Source organism: Trichosurus vulpecula, chromosome 6 (genome assembly GCF_011100635.1).
Source record: "Trichosurus vulpecula isolate mTriVul1 chromosome 6, mTriVul1.pri, whole genome shotgun sequence".
Classification (NCBI taxonomy): domain Eukaryota; kingdom Metazoa; phylum Chordata; class Mammalia; order Diprotodontia; family Phalangeridae; genus Trichosurus; species Trichosurus vulpecula.
In genome coordinates this window covers 235,475,607-235,493,248 of record NC_050578.1, presented here as the reverse complement: position 1 = coordinate 235,493,248, position 17,642 = coordinate 235,475,607, and the positions used below count along the sequence as shown (strand labels likewise).

Sequence of the window (17,642 nt, the reverse complement as noted above, 5' to 3'; positions counted from 1 at the left end):
ATGTCACAAACCCACTTTTGTATAGAACCTAGGTTTGGGGTAGAAAGGATGGAGAAATGGCCTATTTTCCTTTTATGATTCCTCTAAATCAACAGACCAGGCTTCTATGGACAAACAATGTTTGCTCTCCTTAATATTATTGAGTTCATTATTGGTTATTCTTAATGGGTGCTCTTGGATAAAATAATAGATTATAAATTTAGAGCTTTGTAATATTTAATAATTCTCTCTAATTCCATTATAGTTTTGTAATATTTTATTATATTCCATTATAGTCTGTAATATTTCCTCCCATTCCATTGTAGTTTTACAGTCATTAATATGGCACTTACTTTGTCTAATAGTGCAAGAACTAGTGTACAACATGACTACAGAGCTTATATAATTTCATGGATGCCAAAAAATCAGCCTAATCATAAGTATTTCCCTCACTGGCCTACTCTAAGGGCTCAGAGTTTTAACTTTTGCTCACTCTTCTGGGAGAAAATATTGAGTCCTCAAAATGAAAAGTGTTACATTGAGAGGATGGCATATAAATCCATCAGCAGCCTTTGGACATATTAATTCAGCTAAGAAAGGTAACATGTTCTTGGATTGTTTTATGGGAGGCAAATCACTGGACTTAGAGTTAGTGGACCTGTATTTGAATCCTACCATCTATGTGAACTTGAATCAGTTTCTTTACTTCTTTTGACCTTAGATTCCTCACCTGTAAAATAAGAGGGTTATTCTAGATGGCTTCTAACGTTCCTTCCAGCTCTAAAGTCATGGTCCTAAGATCATAGACCTTTTCCTCTCACTTTCCTAGATCAGATAAGTGTCACCTCTGTGAAAGCTAGGCTCATAAAGCAATAGCACACTGGACCACCTTTTAAGGAGTTTAAGGAGAGGGAGGAAGAAGAAACTCCAGAGCATTGGATGCTATTGGAGACAGCAGCCAGAAAATAGCAATGAGATATTGAGTCCCTAAGAGGCGAACCTTCAGAAGATGGTAGGGATTGTAAAGTGGGAGAAAGAAATGAGTGATTTGAAAGACAACCTTCAGCTCCTTAAACATTTTCCCTAGGGCCAGTCTTGAACAGAGCTGATGAATTTCCAAGAAGGAAAGGGAAAGTATTATGGTCCTATTTGTGGCAAGGTCAGTTTCTCATTCTAAACTTGAAGACAGGAAGAAATGGCTTTGACCTTATATCTACCTCCAGGGGTTATAAACAAGGTAAAAACTGCTCCTATAGTACAGAAGAGGCTGGCCGCAATAAACCTCTCTAAGTTTTCACAGTAGAAAGGAAGCTTATCAAAGATACAACAGAGGAGGGACCAGCTAAATAACCTGATGCATACCCCTCCGTCCAATTTGAATCTGTATTTGCAAAAATAGCAAAATAAGGATTCCTACTAAATTGATTCTATGACCCAAATATGGTGTTGGTAGCAGAATCAAAAAACATTGAAAGAAATCTATATTCTAATGTTCCTAACAAGCACTGACCCAAAAAATTAAATAAAATAGCCAAGAGGTTACAGCAACATGTCATAAATATTAAACACTGTGATCAGGTTGGATTTATACAAGGAATACAGAACTGGTTTGACATTATAAACATAAGAAAGCATGTTAATAGCAAGAAAAATAAAATTGCTTGATTATATCAATTGATACAGAAAAAAAAGCTTTTGATAAAATACAGTACCCAGTTGTGTATTAGGTAACTTTTGATGGATAGAGCCAGAATTGATGCTGATGTAAATGTTATTGACCAATTAGACCAATGCAACAGGAGGAAACTTTGTTAAGTGATAAAGACAGTGACTAAAAGTTTATAAAAATAAATGTAAAAATTTGACTCAAGCTATGCTTTTAAAAATACATGGAGAAGTTTATGGCTTAATCTTAGAACTTTAATCTTTCTAAGTTAGGTAAACCCTAGCTCTTGGGTACAAATCAACACATGAAATTCATCAGTCTTATCTAAATACAAGGGTCATTCATAACCAACTGAAATCTTTCCCACTCTGAGACAGAATAATTGAAATGACCTGTATTTTTGTTATTTGATCCTTACAATAAACCAATAAACAAAACAAGGATTCCCAAAGGAAGGCAATGCAAGACATTCAAGCTTGAGGACTTGGCTTTTATTAGTTAGAAGGAGGGGTGCAACAGAATCGGTTCCCACTGGAACAAAGGTTTGGTTATTCTATCTGCAGTTGGTGTCAACCATCCTACTGTCTTTAAACGACCTACATTTTTCTCTATATTTGGGCCATGATGTTTGGCTACATATATCTGTACAGAGATATTTTTGTATATTTATATTCTACATAAGCATAGATGAGTTGAGATATGTAATGTGCCTGTTGGCTTTTTTTTTTGACAGGAAATCAAAGGATCATACATAGATTGAGAGATGGAAGGGAACTTCAAGGCCATCTGATCAAACATCCTTATTTTAAAAATATGGAACTGAAACCAAAAGAAATGAATTAACCTGTACAATATTACATAGGTAGTAGTAAGTAGCAGAAAAACTCAAACTCAGGCCCTATGATGCCAAAGGAAATAGGTTTTCCATTGTACTATGCTGCCTCCTACAGGCTCTGTAGTGGCCCTTGTCTCTCTGTCTCCATTTCTCTGCAATTTCTTCAGTTTAAAGCCTCTTTGCTTATTTTTTCTGACCCTTATTAGTCAAATATGACAGTATATATACATATATATTACATATATATGAAAAAGATACATGTACATAAATAAACATGTAGATGTATGTGTACTCTTGTCTCTGTATAATGTCCCACATGCAGAAAGTCTTAAATTTTAACACACTTAGGATAAAGGGTTATAAGCAATGCAAATTCATAAACATGTGACTGGAAATAAGTAGAATAAACTAAATAATGGCCCCTTAATGAGGGACTTTTCCTACACGTGGCATTGGTGAATTTTGATTTCATGATGTTGAAAAGCAAATGAACCAGTTCATACTCGGATAACTCACTTGAGATCTAACAGTCCTAATGTAATTTCTTGCCACCTCTCCCACTATAAGGCACATAGTTAAGGATTGTATTATATTCTTTTTTTTGCCTCCCGTTGAACTTAGTACTGTCTTGCACATGGCAGTCAAATAATCATTTGATAATAATAGCTAACTTTATATGGCACTTTAAGGTTTACAAAATGCTTCATGCAAATTATCTTATTTGGTCCTCAAAACACCAAATGAATAAGCACTACTATCTCCATTTTATAGAAGAGGATGCCAGGGCTCAGAGGGTTTAAGTAACTTGTTGATGGCTGTAGAATTAGTACATATCTGAGATTAGAATCAAATCCAAGTCTTCCTTATTTGAAGTGCAGAGATATTCCTATTATACCACAATTTGAAAGAATTTTTTAAAAAGTTACTCTGAAATAATCCTCTGAAATAGTCAAGGCTACATTGAGTATTAGAGATAGAAACAACTTTTGCACATAGGAAGATTTGTATACATACACACACATATATACATATATATATATATATATATACATATACACACATATTCATGTATATAGTCATACTCATGTGCCCAGCTTTAAAATGTATCAATATAGAAAATTCCAAACTTGTTAGGGGCTAATAAGTTGCATTACAGCAATATTTTTCTCTTTGTGAAGAAATTCACCAAAAGGAACTTTTAAAGGGAGTTCTAGCGCTCACAAATGTTTATTTACAAAGCCATAATGACTTAAATGAGCCTGAGAGGCCAGAGAAAGTAGTAAGAGTTACTGCTGATTACATAGTAACTGAAACTGTTGCTCAAACATCTCTTGGAGTCACACACAAAGCAATACAAAAGTTGCTGGAAGAAGATGTCGACCTTCCAGAATCCTTGCAATATTTTGGACGGCAAGGTATTCTTGTCGAGAATAGCTCGTAGATCCCATCTCAGCTACATCAGAACTTCAGAGTTACAAGGAATATTAGGGTTTTTTAAGTCCGACCCCTCATTTTCTAGATGAGGGAAATAAGACCCAGGGAAGTTAAGCAATTTTTCAAGATCGCACGGGTAGCGAGTGGCAAAGCTAGGTTTCAAACCCCAGTCGATTATCCCTAAAAACAACAGTAACGATGATGACAATAAACAATAGCAGCAACAACGATGATCATTTACATATATATATATATATATATATATATATATATATGTATGTATATATATGGATTTAAGGTTTGCAAAGTACATTACATATGTTATCTCATTGGATCCTCACAACAACCCTGTGAGGTAGGTGCTATCATTGTACCCACTTTACAGATGAGGATGCTTAGCCTGAATATTCAACAATTTGCCCAGAGTCACATAGATATTAAGTTTCTAAGACAGGATTAAACTCCAATACTCTGCCTCCATGTCCAGCATTCTATCTGCTCTACCACCTAGTCATCAGTACTTTTTCCGGTGTCCTACATTTGGAAAGTTGTGAACAATACTGCAAACAATTAATTTCCTACATTTGTTATCAGTTACAATTATCTTATTTTTTAAAAAAATATTTAAATAAAAGTTATTTTAAAATTTTTAAAAATAACCATTTTGATGCCCCACTGCATTCTTCTTGACTCCTAGAGGCAGTGATGTGTCACATGATAAAACCCCAGAGCACCAGAGCTTATAATAAAGGGCAATACAGTTCCTAGACCACTGGAGCACTTCAGTTAATGAGGCATCACAATGAAGCTTAGAACATGATTTTACATGGAATTTTAGAAGGATGATGGAGAACAATGAAGCTCAGAACATGTTTTCCTGTGGAATTTTAGAAGAATGATGGGGAACAGATATTTAGGTGCACACTGAAAATGAAATCTTAACCTGGAATTTCATAAGTGATCTGACACAATACACTTTCAAAAGCAATTCAGTTCCATCACTGAGTACTATAAAAATAGTTTAGAGTTAAAAAGAAAAATAGTAATGGCTTGTCTTTAAAAGTAAGAAATGGCAGTTTGATGACTTGTATTGAAAATATTGCTATACATATTTAAACCTATACATGAATCATATATTAATTGATATTTTGCTTATGTATAATTTCATGATAATAGAGAAGCAGAGTGAGCTGAAACTTGCCCAGATAGATAGAGAACTATCCTCAGAGTTCAAGTCTCCCTTATATATATTACTTATGTGACACTGGGCAAATCACTTAAAATTTCAGTGCTATGAGCACTTCTCTAAGGTTATAAACTACAGAAGTTAGTTATCTATACTTGTAAAAGGAGTTTGCTAATCAATAGATCTCTACATCAATGAAATAACAAATCTAGAAACTTCCCTCCAATTTCCCCCAAAAGAAAGAAGAACATTTATACATAAACATCTAAAGAAGACATAACACTCTGCCATAGGGATGGGAAGTTGGAATATTCACTAAGTGACATTCTCTTTTATATTTTATTATGAAGTATAAAGGCAGCTAGGTTGTGCAATGAATAGAGTGTCAGGCCTGGAGTCAGGAAGACCTCAGTTCAAATCCAACCTCTGACAAATACTAGCCCTATGACCCTGGACAAGTCACTTAACCCTATTTGCCTATTTTCTTATCTGCAAAATGAGCTGGAGAAGGAAATGGCAGTATCTTTGCCAAGAAAACTCCAAATAGGGTCACAAAGACTTGGATATAACTGAAATGACTAAACAATAATAACAACATGGAACATAATGATCTTAAAACTTAAATCATAATAACTCATATTGTGATCGGCTGTTAGCCTCTGTGAGAAGAAATCATTCGGGAGAAGACACAGAAGGACTTGAGCTGAAGAAAAAATGTGAAGGTGATTTGGAGGGTTCTGGAATTGTGAAGGAAACCCACATCTGAACATGGGAGGATTGAGATGTCAGAGGAGGGGAAAAAGGAGAGAGGAAGGACAGGAGCTCAATGAGATGGGCATGAGGAACAGTGCATTGAGAAGAGATGGAGAGGGGTAGCTAGGTGGCGCAGTGACTAGAGCACCGGCCCTGGAGTCAGGAGTTCAAATCTGGCCTCAGACACTTGACACATGTACTAGCTGTGTGACCTTGGGCAAGTCACTTAACCCCAATTGCCCTGTCAAAAAAAAACAAAAAAGGGGAGATGGAGAAAGAAGATTTGAGCTGGAAAAAAATAAGGAAGAGAAGAAGAAGATGAAGGGCCTGAGAAGGAGCAGAAAGATTCCAGCTGAAGGAAGAGAAGTAGGGTTTAAGAGTTGTAGAAGGAAAGAAGAGATGAATGACTAAAGGAAGAAAATAAAATAGTTGATAAGGCAGTTAAAGAAAGGTACATAAAATCTTTGGAAGCAAAGGGAAAGAGTATGGTCTTTCCCTCAGGTCCTAAGGAGGTGAGAAGGAAAATGACATTTCTGGAGTTGAGGAAACCCATAAACAATTTGCCACCATAGCTCTCCAGGGTAGCTACTAAAAAGAACTGCAAAGTCTTAGGGTCTCACTTTTCACAAGGATGGATGGAAGGTAGAACTTTACAATGAACTTCACAGATTCTGTGATAGCTTTATCTCTGCCAAGGCTAAAGTACTGCTATCTATGCTCAAAGTACAGGTTGATCTACTTCCTGGAAGAGAAGGCAAAGGAACTAGAGAGATAGCTCTTCTATTAAGAATATCAAGTGGAATCAAGTATCCCTTCAGAACAAAACAAAACAGTAAAAGAAGGCTCTAGTGTGACATAAAAGAAGAAAAGGGATCGGAAGAGGTGGAGGGGAAATCCTACTTGGATGAGAAGGTTGGAGGATGGAAGAATGTCACCTAGAAGAGAAGGGGAAGAAGAAGGTTTATTGAATGGTTGGAGCCAGGAAACCAACAAAAGTTTCTTCCTGAAGAGGAAAGAGCTGAATATTTAAAAGGAAGAATTTGCTTGATCGCCAAAGAATGATGACATAGATTCTCAGGTGCTTTGGGATGCTAGATTATCCAGCACAATTTGGAAAGAAAAGAGATGAGTAGTGGTGGTTGGCAATTCCACGCTAAGAGATACTGAAGCAGCACCCTATTGACCTAATAAAACAGTAAGGTCTCAAAGCTTCCTGGAGACTGCCTCCAAAACCTCATAGAACTCATTCAATTAGACAGTTACTCACTTGATGATTCAAATGGGCACAAATAATACTTCCAATAGGCACCTAAAAAGCATCACTACTAAATCCTGGCCAAGAATCTGAAGATGGTAAGTGGTGCTAATAATTTCCTGACTTAGCTTAAGAATAATTTCATCCTGAAAAATGTGAAGAAATTGAAGAGTAACTTCCTATTCTGAATATGATTCTGACCAATAAGAGACAAATGGTTATTATGAAGAAAATGAAAGAAATTAGATAGAAACAAGTGTTTCATCTTAGAGATTGTGATGGAAAAAAGGAGAGGAAGCCAGGCATAGTTTATATGTACCCAAGATTTATGGGTTCAGAGAAAGGATAGATAGGATGCCACATACTAAAATTATATAGGGAATGTCATCCAAGAAGGGATAGGAACCTCCCAAAGAAGAGATTCTGATGAAAACACAGAGAAAAAATCCCAATGAAGACAAGAAGGGTAAATTGTCTAGAGAAATCAATGTGTATGTATATAAAGGGAAATTGGCAACCAGCTATGATTTTTAAAATATGTAAAGATGGAAGCAAAGATAGGTAATAGAAGATAAATATGAAAGAATAGCATGGTCCTGTAAGAAAAGTATTTATATTGCTAAAATTGAAGATGACCTGAGAGGCTGGTGAAGAAAGCTAAAGATAACAAAACTTCCATTTTTAGAAGTCATATTTTTGAAAGAGGATGTTCAAAGAAAGAAGACCACTAGTTAGAATGGATTCAACAATGATAGCTGATGACAGAAAGAGAAGACAGAGCTACTCAATGGTTACTTTGCTTTTTCTTCATTTGCCAAGGAGAATGACCTTAGGACCACAAAAGACAGAATCTAAATGGCTAATAGGAAGTTGATGTCCAAATAATAAAATTGAAAATAAGAGGATAGTTAGAAAGAGAGAATCTAGGTGCCAAGTGCTCAAGGCACTTGTCCCAGATGAATAATATCCTCAGTTCCTAAAGAAGCTGATATATATGAGTGCTGAGCCACTCAGTGATATTTAATAGATCATGGAAAACTGGAGAGGTACCATAGGACTAGAGAAAGGAAGATATCATTTATGTTTTAAATGAAAGAGAATGGAGTATGAAAACTATAGTCCAGTGAGCCTGACTTTGATACTTGGCAAAATTTAGAACATATTATGAAAGGAATGATTAAGAAACATCTAGAAATGGTAGTGGGGATCACGAAAAGCCAGTACAACTTCATGAAGGATAGGTCATGCAAAAATGATGTTAGTTCCCCTCCCCTCTTTTTTTGGGACAGAGTTATTAAACTAGCAGTTTCTGGGAATAATACAGATATAAGTTTACCTAGATTTTAGCAAAGAATTTGACAAAGTTAGTAGTACTATTCTTGTGGAAATTATGGAGAGATAAGGTCTAGATAACAATATAATGGGGTGGTTGAATGTCCCTAATGAAAGAGTAGTGACTGTCCACTTAGAATAAGTCTCTAGTATATAATCTCAGAGATTTGTTCTTCACACTATGCTTTTTAACAATTCAATCAATTTCCTTACTAAAACTATAGGAGGAATGTTTGTTAGACTATCACATGACACAAAGTCGAGGGAGATACCTAACAGTAGATTCCAGAGTCAGGATTAAATATAAGATCTTTGTCTAAAATATTGGCCTAGTCTAATAATATGGAATGTAAAGGAGATAAATATAGAGTCTTACTTCGGTTCAAAAGGACAACTTCACAAATATAAGACGGGCGAAACATACCTAGACAAACAAGTTATTTGGAAAAGATCCAGACATGTTGGAGTAGGCTACAAGCTCAATATGAGTCAAGAATATGACATGATGGCCCAGAAAGCTAATATGATCTTAGATTGTCTTAAGACAGAAAGAACATTTAGGAACAAGGAATGATAATCCCTGGTCTGGCCACATCTAGAGTAAGGAGATCTCAGTTCACAATTATCAGCACCACATTATAGGAAACACATTGATAAATTAGACATTGTCTAGAAAAGGGCAACCAAAATGGTAAAGGGTGTTGGGTTTGTATCACAAGTGGATTGCAAGAGTTGGTTGCAAGAATTAAGGATCTTTAGTCTAGAGAAGAGTTGTGGAGACGTGTTGTATTTGAAGGTTGCCATGAAAATCAAAAGATCTGTGCTGCTTGGCTGAAAAGGGAGAAGGGGAAATAATGGATGAAAATTTCAAAGTGGCAAGTTGGCTTGACAAAAAGAAAAATGTCTTTGCAATCATTCCAATCCCCAAATAATATAGGAAGAGGCAGTGTTTTCCCTGATTGACCATTTGTCAGCTTTGCTGTAAAGGATATTCCTTCCCAGGTAAAAGGCCACTGAGGTCTCTTCCAACTCTGAAATTATGTGATTCCATAATTCAATTCATAATAACAGGTTGAATATTTTAAGATGACCAAATAAGCATAAAAGAAAAAAATCCTGTGAACTCACTTTTTTGGCACTGCCGGGAGTTTAAGCAACACCATAAAATATCCATTATATTAACTGCAGATGTTTTAGGAATAAAAGTGAAATATAATTTCCTTTCCTTAAAAAAATGAATCCAGTTTTAGAAAAAGGTGGAAGACTATTTTAAGAAACCAAAGTCATGATTATCTGCAAAACCAATCACAGAAGAAATGAAGAAGAGATTTGGAAACCTGAATTTAATGTACCACTTCTTAAAATAGGAAACATATTCATTTAGAATAACTCCTGGAATAACTAGCCTTTTTTGCCAAGGCTTCTAGGCAAAATGTCAATTTCAGAAATGGACTAAGATCATCAACTTATTTCAATGGCAGATCTAAAACATTAATTACACAATCAACGCTGAAAGCTTCTGATCTAGGAACTTATCTAAGAAATGAAAATTCCTTTCATTTTATCACTATTTGTATTATATACTCCCAAACTGTTAGACATTTGCTGAGATGATATAGAAAAAAATTTTAAACCAAAAATCAAACAAACTAGGAACTGAGAGCTTGAACTTGACTGAAGCTTGAGTCTGAGATGTATAAGAAACAGGAAGAATTTAACGACTACTTTGTTTTAAAGAGGGGTTTGATTTCATTTTATATTTCATTTAAAAACCATCAAAGTAGATCTCTTGGCTTTTCCATTCTTTTTTTGTTTACACTCTGCTCTAATATGTATATATACATACCAAAAAGAAGGTAAAAGAGAACAGTTGGTACCCTATCCCCTTCCTCCCCTTCCAAGTACTCAATATTCCCATGTAGATTGAACAACTGAGTGAAAATTAAAACTTTTTTTACCCTAATGAAAAGGATCTTTTCTCCAACTCTGTATCTTCCTTGTGAGAGACGCTCCACACAGAACTTGTTTGGGCATTTGCAAGGAGGATCTTCTGAAATATGTTTCACCTGTAACATAAGAGCAGGCTATTATTTTCTCTCCTGAAGAACATCTGGGATTTAGATAATTCATGTTGTTACTAATAATAGCTAACATATATATAGTACTTTCAAGTTGATGTGCAATCATCCATTTGACCAATAATAGTCACTCTGTACCAGGATTTGTGTAAATACAGAACAGATTTAGCTCTAGATACACAAATGTTAGCATCTAATGATATTTCCTGAAGGCACTTATTGGTACCTTTACAAAGGCATAGATACACTTCAGAACTGCAACATTTGTAGAGTTTTGTCCAAGGGCATTGTTCCAGTATAATTTATTTTACATCCATCTTTCCTTTTCCACTCCTACTGCCAATACTATAATATCAGACCCTTATCACATGATTTCTGAAATGTAGCAATATAACCTTCACTGGCCCCCTTGATTCCAGTCTTCCCCCTCCCAACTCCATAGACTGATGCCAGATATATCTTATTAAAACATCACTTTCAGTATGCCATTCCCCTTGATCCAAAAACCACAATGGCTCCCCACTGACCACAAGAATACCATTCAAAGTCTCAACATTCCAGGATCTCTGCCATTTTGCACCTCCCCACCTCTGCAGTTTAAAATCCTGCTATTTAAATTCAACAAAAATGTCTTCTCTATCTCAAATCTCTGATGAAGCCAAAAGGATTTATTCATCATTTCCCCAATATGCCATGCACATTCCTTCTTCTGGGCCTTTGCCCATGCCACTTCTCTGTGCTAGGGATGTCTTCCCTTTAATCTGCTTATCTTACCTTTCAAAACCCAGTCCATCTTTTTGTTCCTCTAAATCATCCTGAAAATACATCAATGCTATGATCATTCCTATCCCCTGAACTCATATTCTCTTCCCTTTATACTTTTCCTATGCTCGCCTTCTAGAGTTGTCTTTTTTCTATTCCCGTCATAGTTCTGCAATTATAGGGCCATATTTATTTATCTTCCCAGTACCTGGCTGAGTACCATGTATATAATACACATATCATGGAAGTGTGTTGAATGACAATGATGGAAAAATGAAAAGGATGATGATGATTATGAAATGTAGTAGTCTAAGAATTATAAGCTTCATTCACCCTTCCAGGTAAAGTTTGTTGTGTGATTAAATCAAATGTGATGAAAATTTTAATGTCATGATGAGATGTATATCTTCATCGCTTTGCTCTCTGTAATTCCTCAAAAGTAAATTTGAGTGTGTGCAAAATAAGAGATGATCAAACCAATTGTTGTTTCAAAATTAAAAACATTAATATTTTACTTTGAACTTTAGTATTTCTTCCAAGGATTCTTTCTTGATATACCCAGAACCACCTAGGAGTCCATATAATGATGCAAAGACATCCAAGCTCACCAACCTTGTTTCCAAATGTATCACTTATTACCTATATGTTTTATGTAATTGAAGCATACATTCTGTACATCTATTTACATAACACATGACCATAACTATTACATCCTCAAATTAGATTTTAAGTTTAAGCCAAAGCCAATATATGTACTAAATGATGTATACATATGGTGTTTGAATAATAATGAGTATTAAGGGAAAGTAGGATCTCCCATAGCTTCATAACTAAGAGTCAAAATAGGTTAGATTTGTAAATGTACCATGCTACGTCCCATGCCTTCTTCCCTGAATATTTTCTGAAAAGAAAGCGCAAGTTACAAGGGGAAAGGAGGTAGTTCTAATACAACTTTTGGATCTACCTGATCCAAAAGGTAATAAGCTGGGCTCTAAAGAAGCATGGCCTGATCCCCTGACCAAAAATCTTGATCGATCCAACTAAGTGACCAAATATCTGAAATTCTATCAAAATATAAATTCTTTTTTGATAAATTTCTCCTTTCATGAAGCTCTTTTCTAAGGTAAAATAGTTCATAGAGGAATAACACATGGAATTCCTAACAATGTAGTGTAAATTAGTTAAGCACAAACACCATTCTCCCCTCCACCCCCACCCCCATCCCCACCACAACGGTCCCTGACAATTGCAGAACAATAGGGATGAAAAGAAGGAAGGAAATGGGTGCACAAATGAGATGTGGAAGTTGTGGTGGAAGGAAGGGCAGGGGGAAGATTCACTGTCACAAATAGGGGCTGTGAAGGAAGATCAGATAAATTTCTTGAAACAAGGAGGATAATAGTACAAACCTGGGAACAGTCACCTCTACCACTTGTTTCTGAATCATCCAACACATATCCCAAGTTACTTATAAAACCCTTTCTTGTTAGTAAAAGCAGAACTACTTAAAGATCATGACCAAGAGAAAACTGGTTCACCAAAGGATGACTGAGAGGTGAGCCATGACTACATTACATTGTTGGCTAGTCATTGCCACAGAGCAGGTATTCATGGTAAAGGAAGAGAAATCTGGCCTAATATTATCTTCAAAAGATGACTAGACATAGCTAGTAAAGGCAGAGAGTTCTGGGATGAGAAGAGCCAGGCTGCTTCACTGTCAATGGAGTTAAATAATTCATAAATTAAGATTCTGACTACCATATGATGGGAAATAAGAAGACATGAAGAATGAGGACATGAAGAAGAGAATTTTCCTTCAGAGCAGGGCTCCCAAAATAAAACTGCATATCCTTTTATTCTGCAATACCACTGCTAGGTCTATATTCCAAAAAGATCAAAAAAGGTAAAAGGACCTACTTATACAAAGATATTTATAGCAGCTCTTTTTGGTGGCTAAGAATCAGAAATTGAGGGGATGTCCATCAAGTGGAGGATGAGTGAAAAAGTTGTGGTATATGATTTTGATGGAATATTATTGTACCATAAGAAATGTCAAGCAGAATGACTTCAGAAAAACCTGGAAAGATATACATGAGCTGATGCAAAGTCAAGTGATCAGAAACAGGAGAACACTGTACACAGTAACAGCAATAGTGTATAATTGAGAAGTGTTCATGAATCAGCTATTATCATCAATACAATGATCCAAGACAATCCTAAAGGACTCAATGATAAAAAAAATGCTATCCATCTCCCGACAGAGCAGTGCTCCTAGAGAATTGAAAGAAATCTCCACAGTCTAACATCCCCAAGGACAGAAAACATCTCCTTGAGGGATCTGTCTTTGGGAAGTCATATCACACAAGCCTTCAGGTAGATAGTTTCTCAATACTAGAAGCTCTCCATCTGAGGGATAGATGCTTTGGCAGGTGAAAGAGACCAGATGAAAAGTTGACTATCATGTTTTGTGAAACAATTAGGATCCCCAGAACCTTGACCGATTATTTGGGCCAAATACAAGTAGAAGAAATGAAGTAAAGTTAATTGAAGTCCTATACACCACAAGTATAGGATGTCAAGGGCTGGAGGGAGAAATGGCTGAACAGCTGTTTATTTAAAGAAGCCTTTGGGATTGTCTTAGTCAGCAAGCTCATCATGATTCAACAAGGTAACATGGCAGTCAAGAACATGAGTCTCAAGAATTAGATTTGAATTTGGCTTCACTACTTAATGACCTAGAGTAGTTTGGGAAAACCACTTTGATCTTCTGGGCCTCAGTTTTTTATAGGTAAAAATCAGGATAGAGGAGTCAGATTACTGGAAGATAATTGAAGCCTCTTCCAGCAGAATTCTTCTATGCTGCTCTGATTGATCCACATGTGAAATTCTCTGTTCAGTTTTGGGCAGATTTTTGGAAGGGCATTGATAAGTTGGTACATATCTAGAGGATGGTAATCAGGATAGTGAGGAGGCTAGAAACTATATACCATCATTAACAATTGAAAGAACTTGGGATGTCTAGCCTGGAGAAGAGAGGGGAGACAGGTGTGGAGATAGGAAACATAACAGCTGTCTTCAAAATATGTGAAGGATGGTTGCATGGAAGAATGATTAGATGGAGTCTGCTTGACCCCAGAAGGCATAACTACGAGTAAGGGAGAGAGGTATGGAGAGGATGTTTCAGCTTCATATAAAGAAGCCCTTAAAGTTGTCCAACAAGTAGAAAGAACTGCCCCAGGAGGTAATAAGTTGCCCATCGTGAGATCTTCAAGTGGAGGCTGGATGACCACTTGTCAGGAATGTTGCAGAAAGGATTCCTGCTCAGGTACGGGTTGGACTGGATGACCTTTGAGGTCCTTTCCAACTTTGGTATCCTGTGAGTCTATGAACAAGAGTATTCTGTGGGCAAAGGAAATATGCTGTTAGGAAGGAAATACCTGATAATGAAATTTGTGCTTCTTACATTACCTTGGGATGAGCTAGGTTGCTACGATGGGCTCTGGCAGATGTCCTTCTGGCTACTGGCCAAACATTTAGGCCAGATTTCTGATGAAATGGGGATGTCTAGGGTTACTAAATTACCCTGAATTATACCATCTATCATTACCCCAAACAGAGGAAGTTGCTTAGGTAGAGGAAGAATACTAATCTTTTCTTAGAACTTTATTCATCACATTGACTGGCTCTCAAGAGAAGGCACAGGTTTGAATTCATCCTATTCTCTCTATTCTAGCAAGACTGAATAATGATTTTCAGGGCTAATGAATAAATTCACTTAGATAGATAGATGCCTGTTGTCCCTCCCTACTGATATCCAGACTAAAGGAGGTGTTTTGAGCTGGCCACCTAAAAGAGCCATCTATTTCTTTTATCTCATTATTCTCTTACTAGGCTCAAGGAGGAAATATGAGGAGACATTGGCTGTTTGAATACTGGCAGGATGCTATTTGTTAAAAAAAAACAGAACACTTGCTTGAACGTGATATCTCAACATAGATCTAGTTCTTTTTGCAAATGACACAGCTCATTTTACCAAAGTCGAAAGACCTAATAAATCTTATTCAGCAAACACCGGGTCTTACAAACAATTTATGGCCATTTTACATTCTAATTTTAATTTTAAAAATGGCACATGAATTTCCATTCACAACTGGTATCTTGTAGAATAGTCATAAAAAAGGAGTGGTTTCTCTTTCCTAAGAGACATCTGCAACTCCCACTGAAAGTGCTGGTAACTTTTATGTGACTTCCTTTTTTTAACCTGTCACCACAGCCTCTCAAATGAAACATTTCATTTATGAAACACCTAGAGTGTCAAAGCAGAATTGCAGCAGCTTGAAAGAAATGTGAGATAAACAAATTTAGAGACATCTCTACCCCAAATGTTCATATGGACATATGTCTGACTTGTGGTAGAACCTTCTGAGCTTGTATTGGTCTCTTTAGCCACAGACACACTGCATACAGAACAGGGCAGCATGCTGTTTTCTCCTTAGTGATAAACAACAAAGAAATATCTACTGGTGTACTTTGATTAAAATGACTATAATTTTGGCTGATTTTGATTTTAGAAATTTACCATTTAAAAAAACATAAGAATCTGGAACATTATACAGGGTTGGGTCAACTGAGTGGCTTTCAAGGCCCTTTTCAGATATCTTTAGTTTCATTCCACTTCTCCTGAATGGAGTCAATGGTATGATATAGCAGCCAGGAAAGCTAACGTGATCTTGCTCTGCATGAAGAAAGGCCTAGCATCCAAGAATACAAAGCCAAACATGCTGCTGTACTCTGCCCTGGTCAGGCCCCATCTAGAGTATTGAGTTTGGTTCTGGGTGCCACATTTTAAGAAGAACACTGAAAAGCTGAAAGGAGAACAGAAGACGGTGACCAGGTGAGTGAAGGGCCTTGAGTTCCTGCTATATGTGGAAACGTTAAAGTAATCAATGACATGTTTCTTCTGGAAAAGAGAAGACTTGAGGGCAGTGGTGATAGGTATAGACAAGATAACTCTCTTTAAGGAGGATTGTCAATGTAAAAATTAGACTTATTTTTCTTGACCCACAGGGCAGAAGTAGGACCAGTGGGTAAAAGTTTCAAAAAAACAAATTTAGGCTTGATGTCAGGAAGAATTCTTAACAATTTGAACTATCACAAAGTATAATGGGCCACTTTAGGAGGTGGTGGGTTCTACCTCATTGGAAGTCTTAAAGCAAAGGCTGAATGACCATTTCTTGGGTATGTTAAAGAAGGAGTGTTTTTTTAGGTACAAGGTTGACTATGGAGTCTTCGAAGTCCCTTTTACTTCAGATTTTTAGTGATAAATTTTTCCAAGATGTTCCCCTTTCTAGGCTTCCCCTCAGCTTGCCTCACCATCCCCTCACATACATATCCTTCTTAGGGATGTTGTGCGGATCAATCAGATAACATGAAAACACTTCACAAAATTTAAAATGCTATATGATATATATATATATATATTTATATATTATATATATATTTATATATATATATGTATAATTTTGTTTTGTTTTGACTAAAGAATATCCTGAATAACACTGGAGAGGTTCATTACCAAGTTTTTCACAAGGGGAGCTAAATATTTATATCTATTTCTATATTTAATAACATATATATGTGTGTGTAGATATGAATACAGATATATTCCATCTTTTAACATATGGAGTAGTTATAATTTACATTAATGAAATTACAAAATTTTTGAAGCCCTTAACTATTATCCTTTTAATTCTCTTCTGCCTCTCCCAATATCCCCAAGAGGTCCTGATAAAACATATTTTCATATACCACCAAAGCAAAGCAGAGACATACATTACTGTTTGATAGACATCTCTGATCTGATCTGCAGGGGCAGGGAGACAGGTGTTTGAGTTATCAAGACCAGTCGAAATCACTAGGATCCTATACTGTACTTTATCTAGCCACAGTCTCACAATTAAGAAGAGGAAAAAGAGACATTCTTCCTTTATATAAAGATGCTACTGCCTCATATTTGGAAGAGCATTCATTTTTATTTCTACCTCCTACTCCCATTAAGTAGAGATGAATTTTAGAGTCATTCACCTCTTTCATTCATGACACTGTTAATCAGTTGTGTATATTTTTAAGATCACTGAATCACAGAAGCTTAGAGTTCAAAGGGACCTCAGAGGTCACCTAATCCAACATATGACTGAGCAATAGACCCCTCTGTGATAACTTCAACTAATCTACCAATCTTAGCTCAAAGATGTCAAAAGATGAAGAAATAACGGTCACCAAAAGCAGCTAATGCATCCTTTGGACTGTCCTAGTCATTGGGATGTTTTGTTTTTTCTTAAGCTGAGTCAAGGTACACAAAG

General features: G+C 36.2%; 1 protein-coding gene across 2 annotated transcripts in view; it reads right to left on the bottom strand.

The window, feature by feature from the left end:
• GAS2 (growth arrest specific 2) overlaps window positions 1-17,642 on the bottom strand; it is a 149,467-nt gene that overhangs the window by 40,914 nt on the left and 90,911 nt on the right. For both annotated transcript variants that reach the window (XM_036763326.1, XM_036763325.1), the window contains exon 7: window positions 10,399-10,506. In XM_036763326.1, the coding sequence (XP_036619221.1) occupies window positions 10,399-10,506 (108 nt within the window). The remainder of the gene's footprint in view (window positions 1-10,398; window positions 10,507-17,642) is intronic.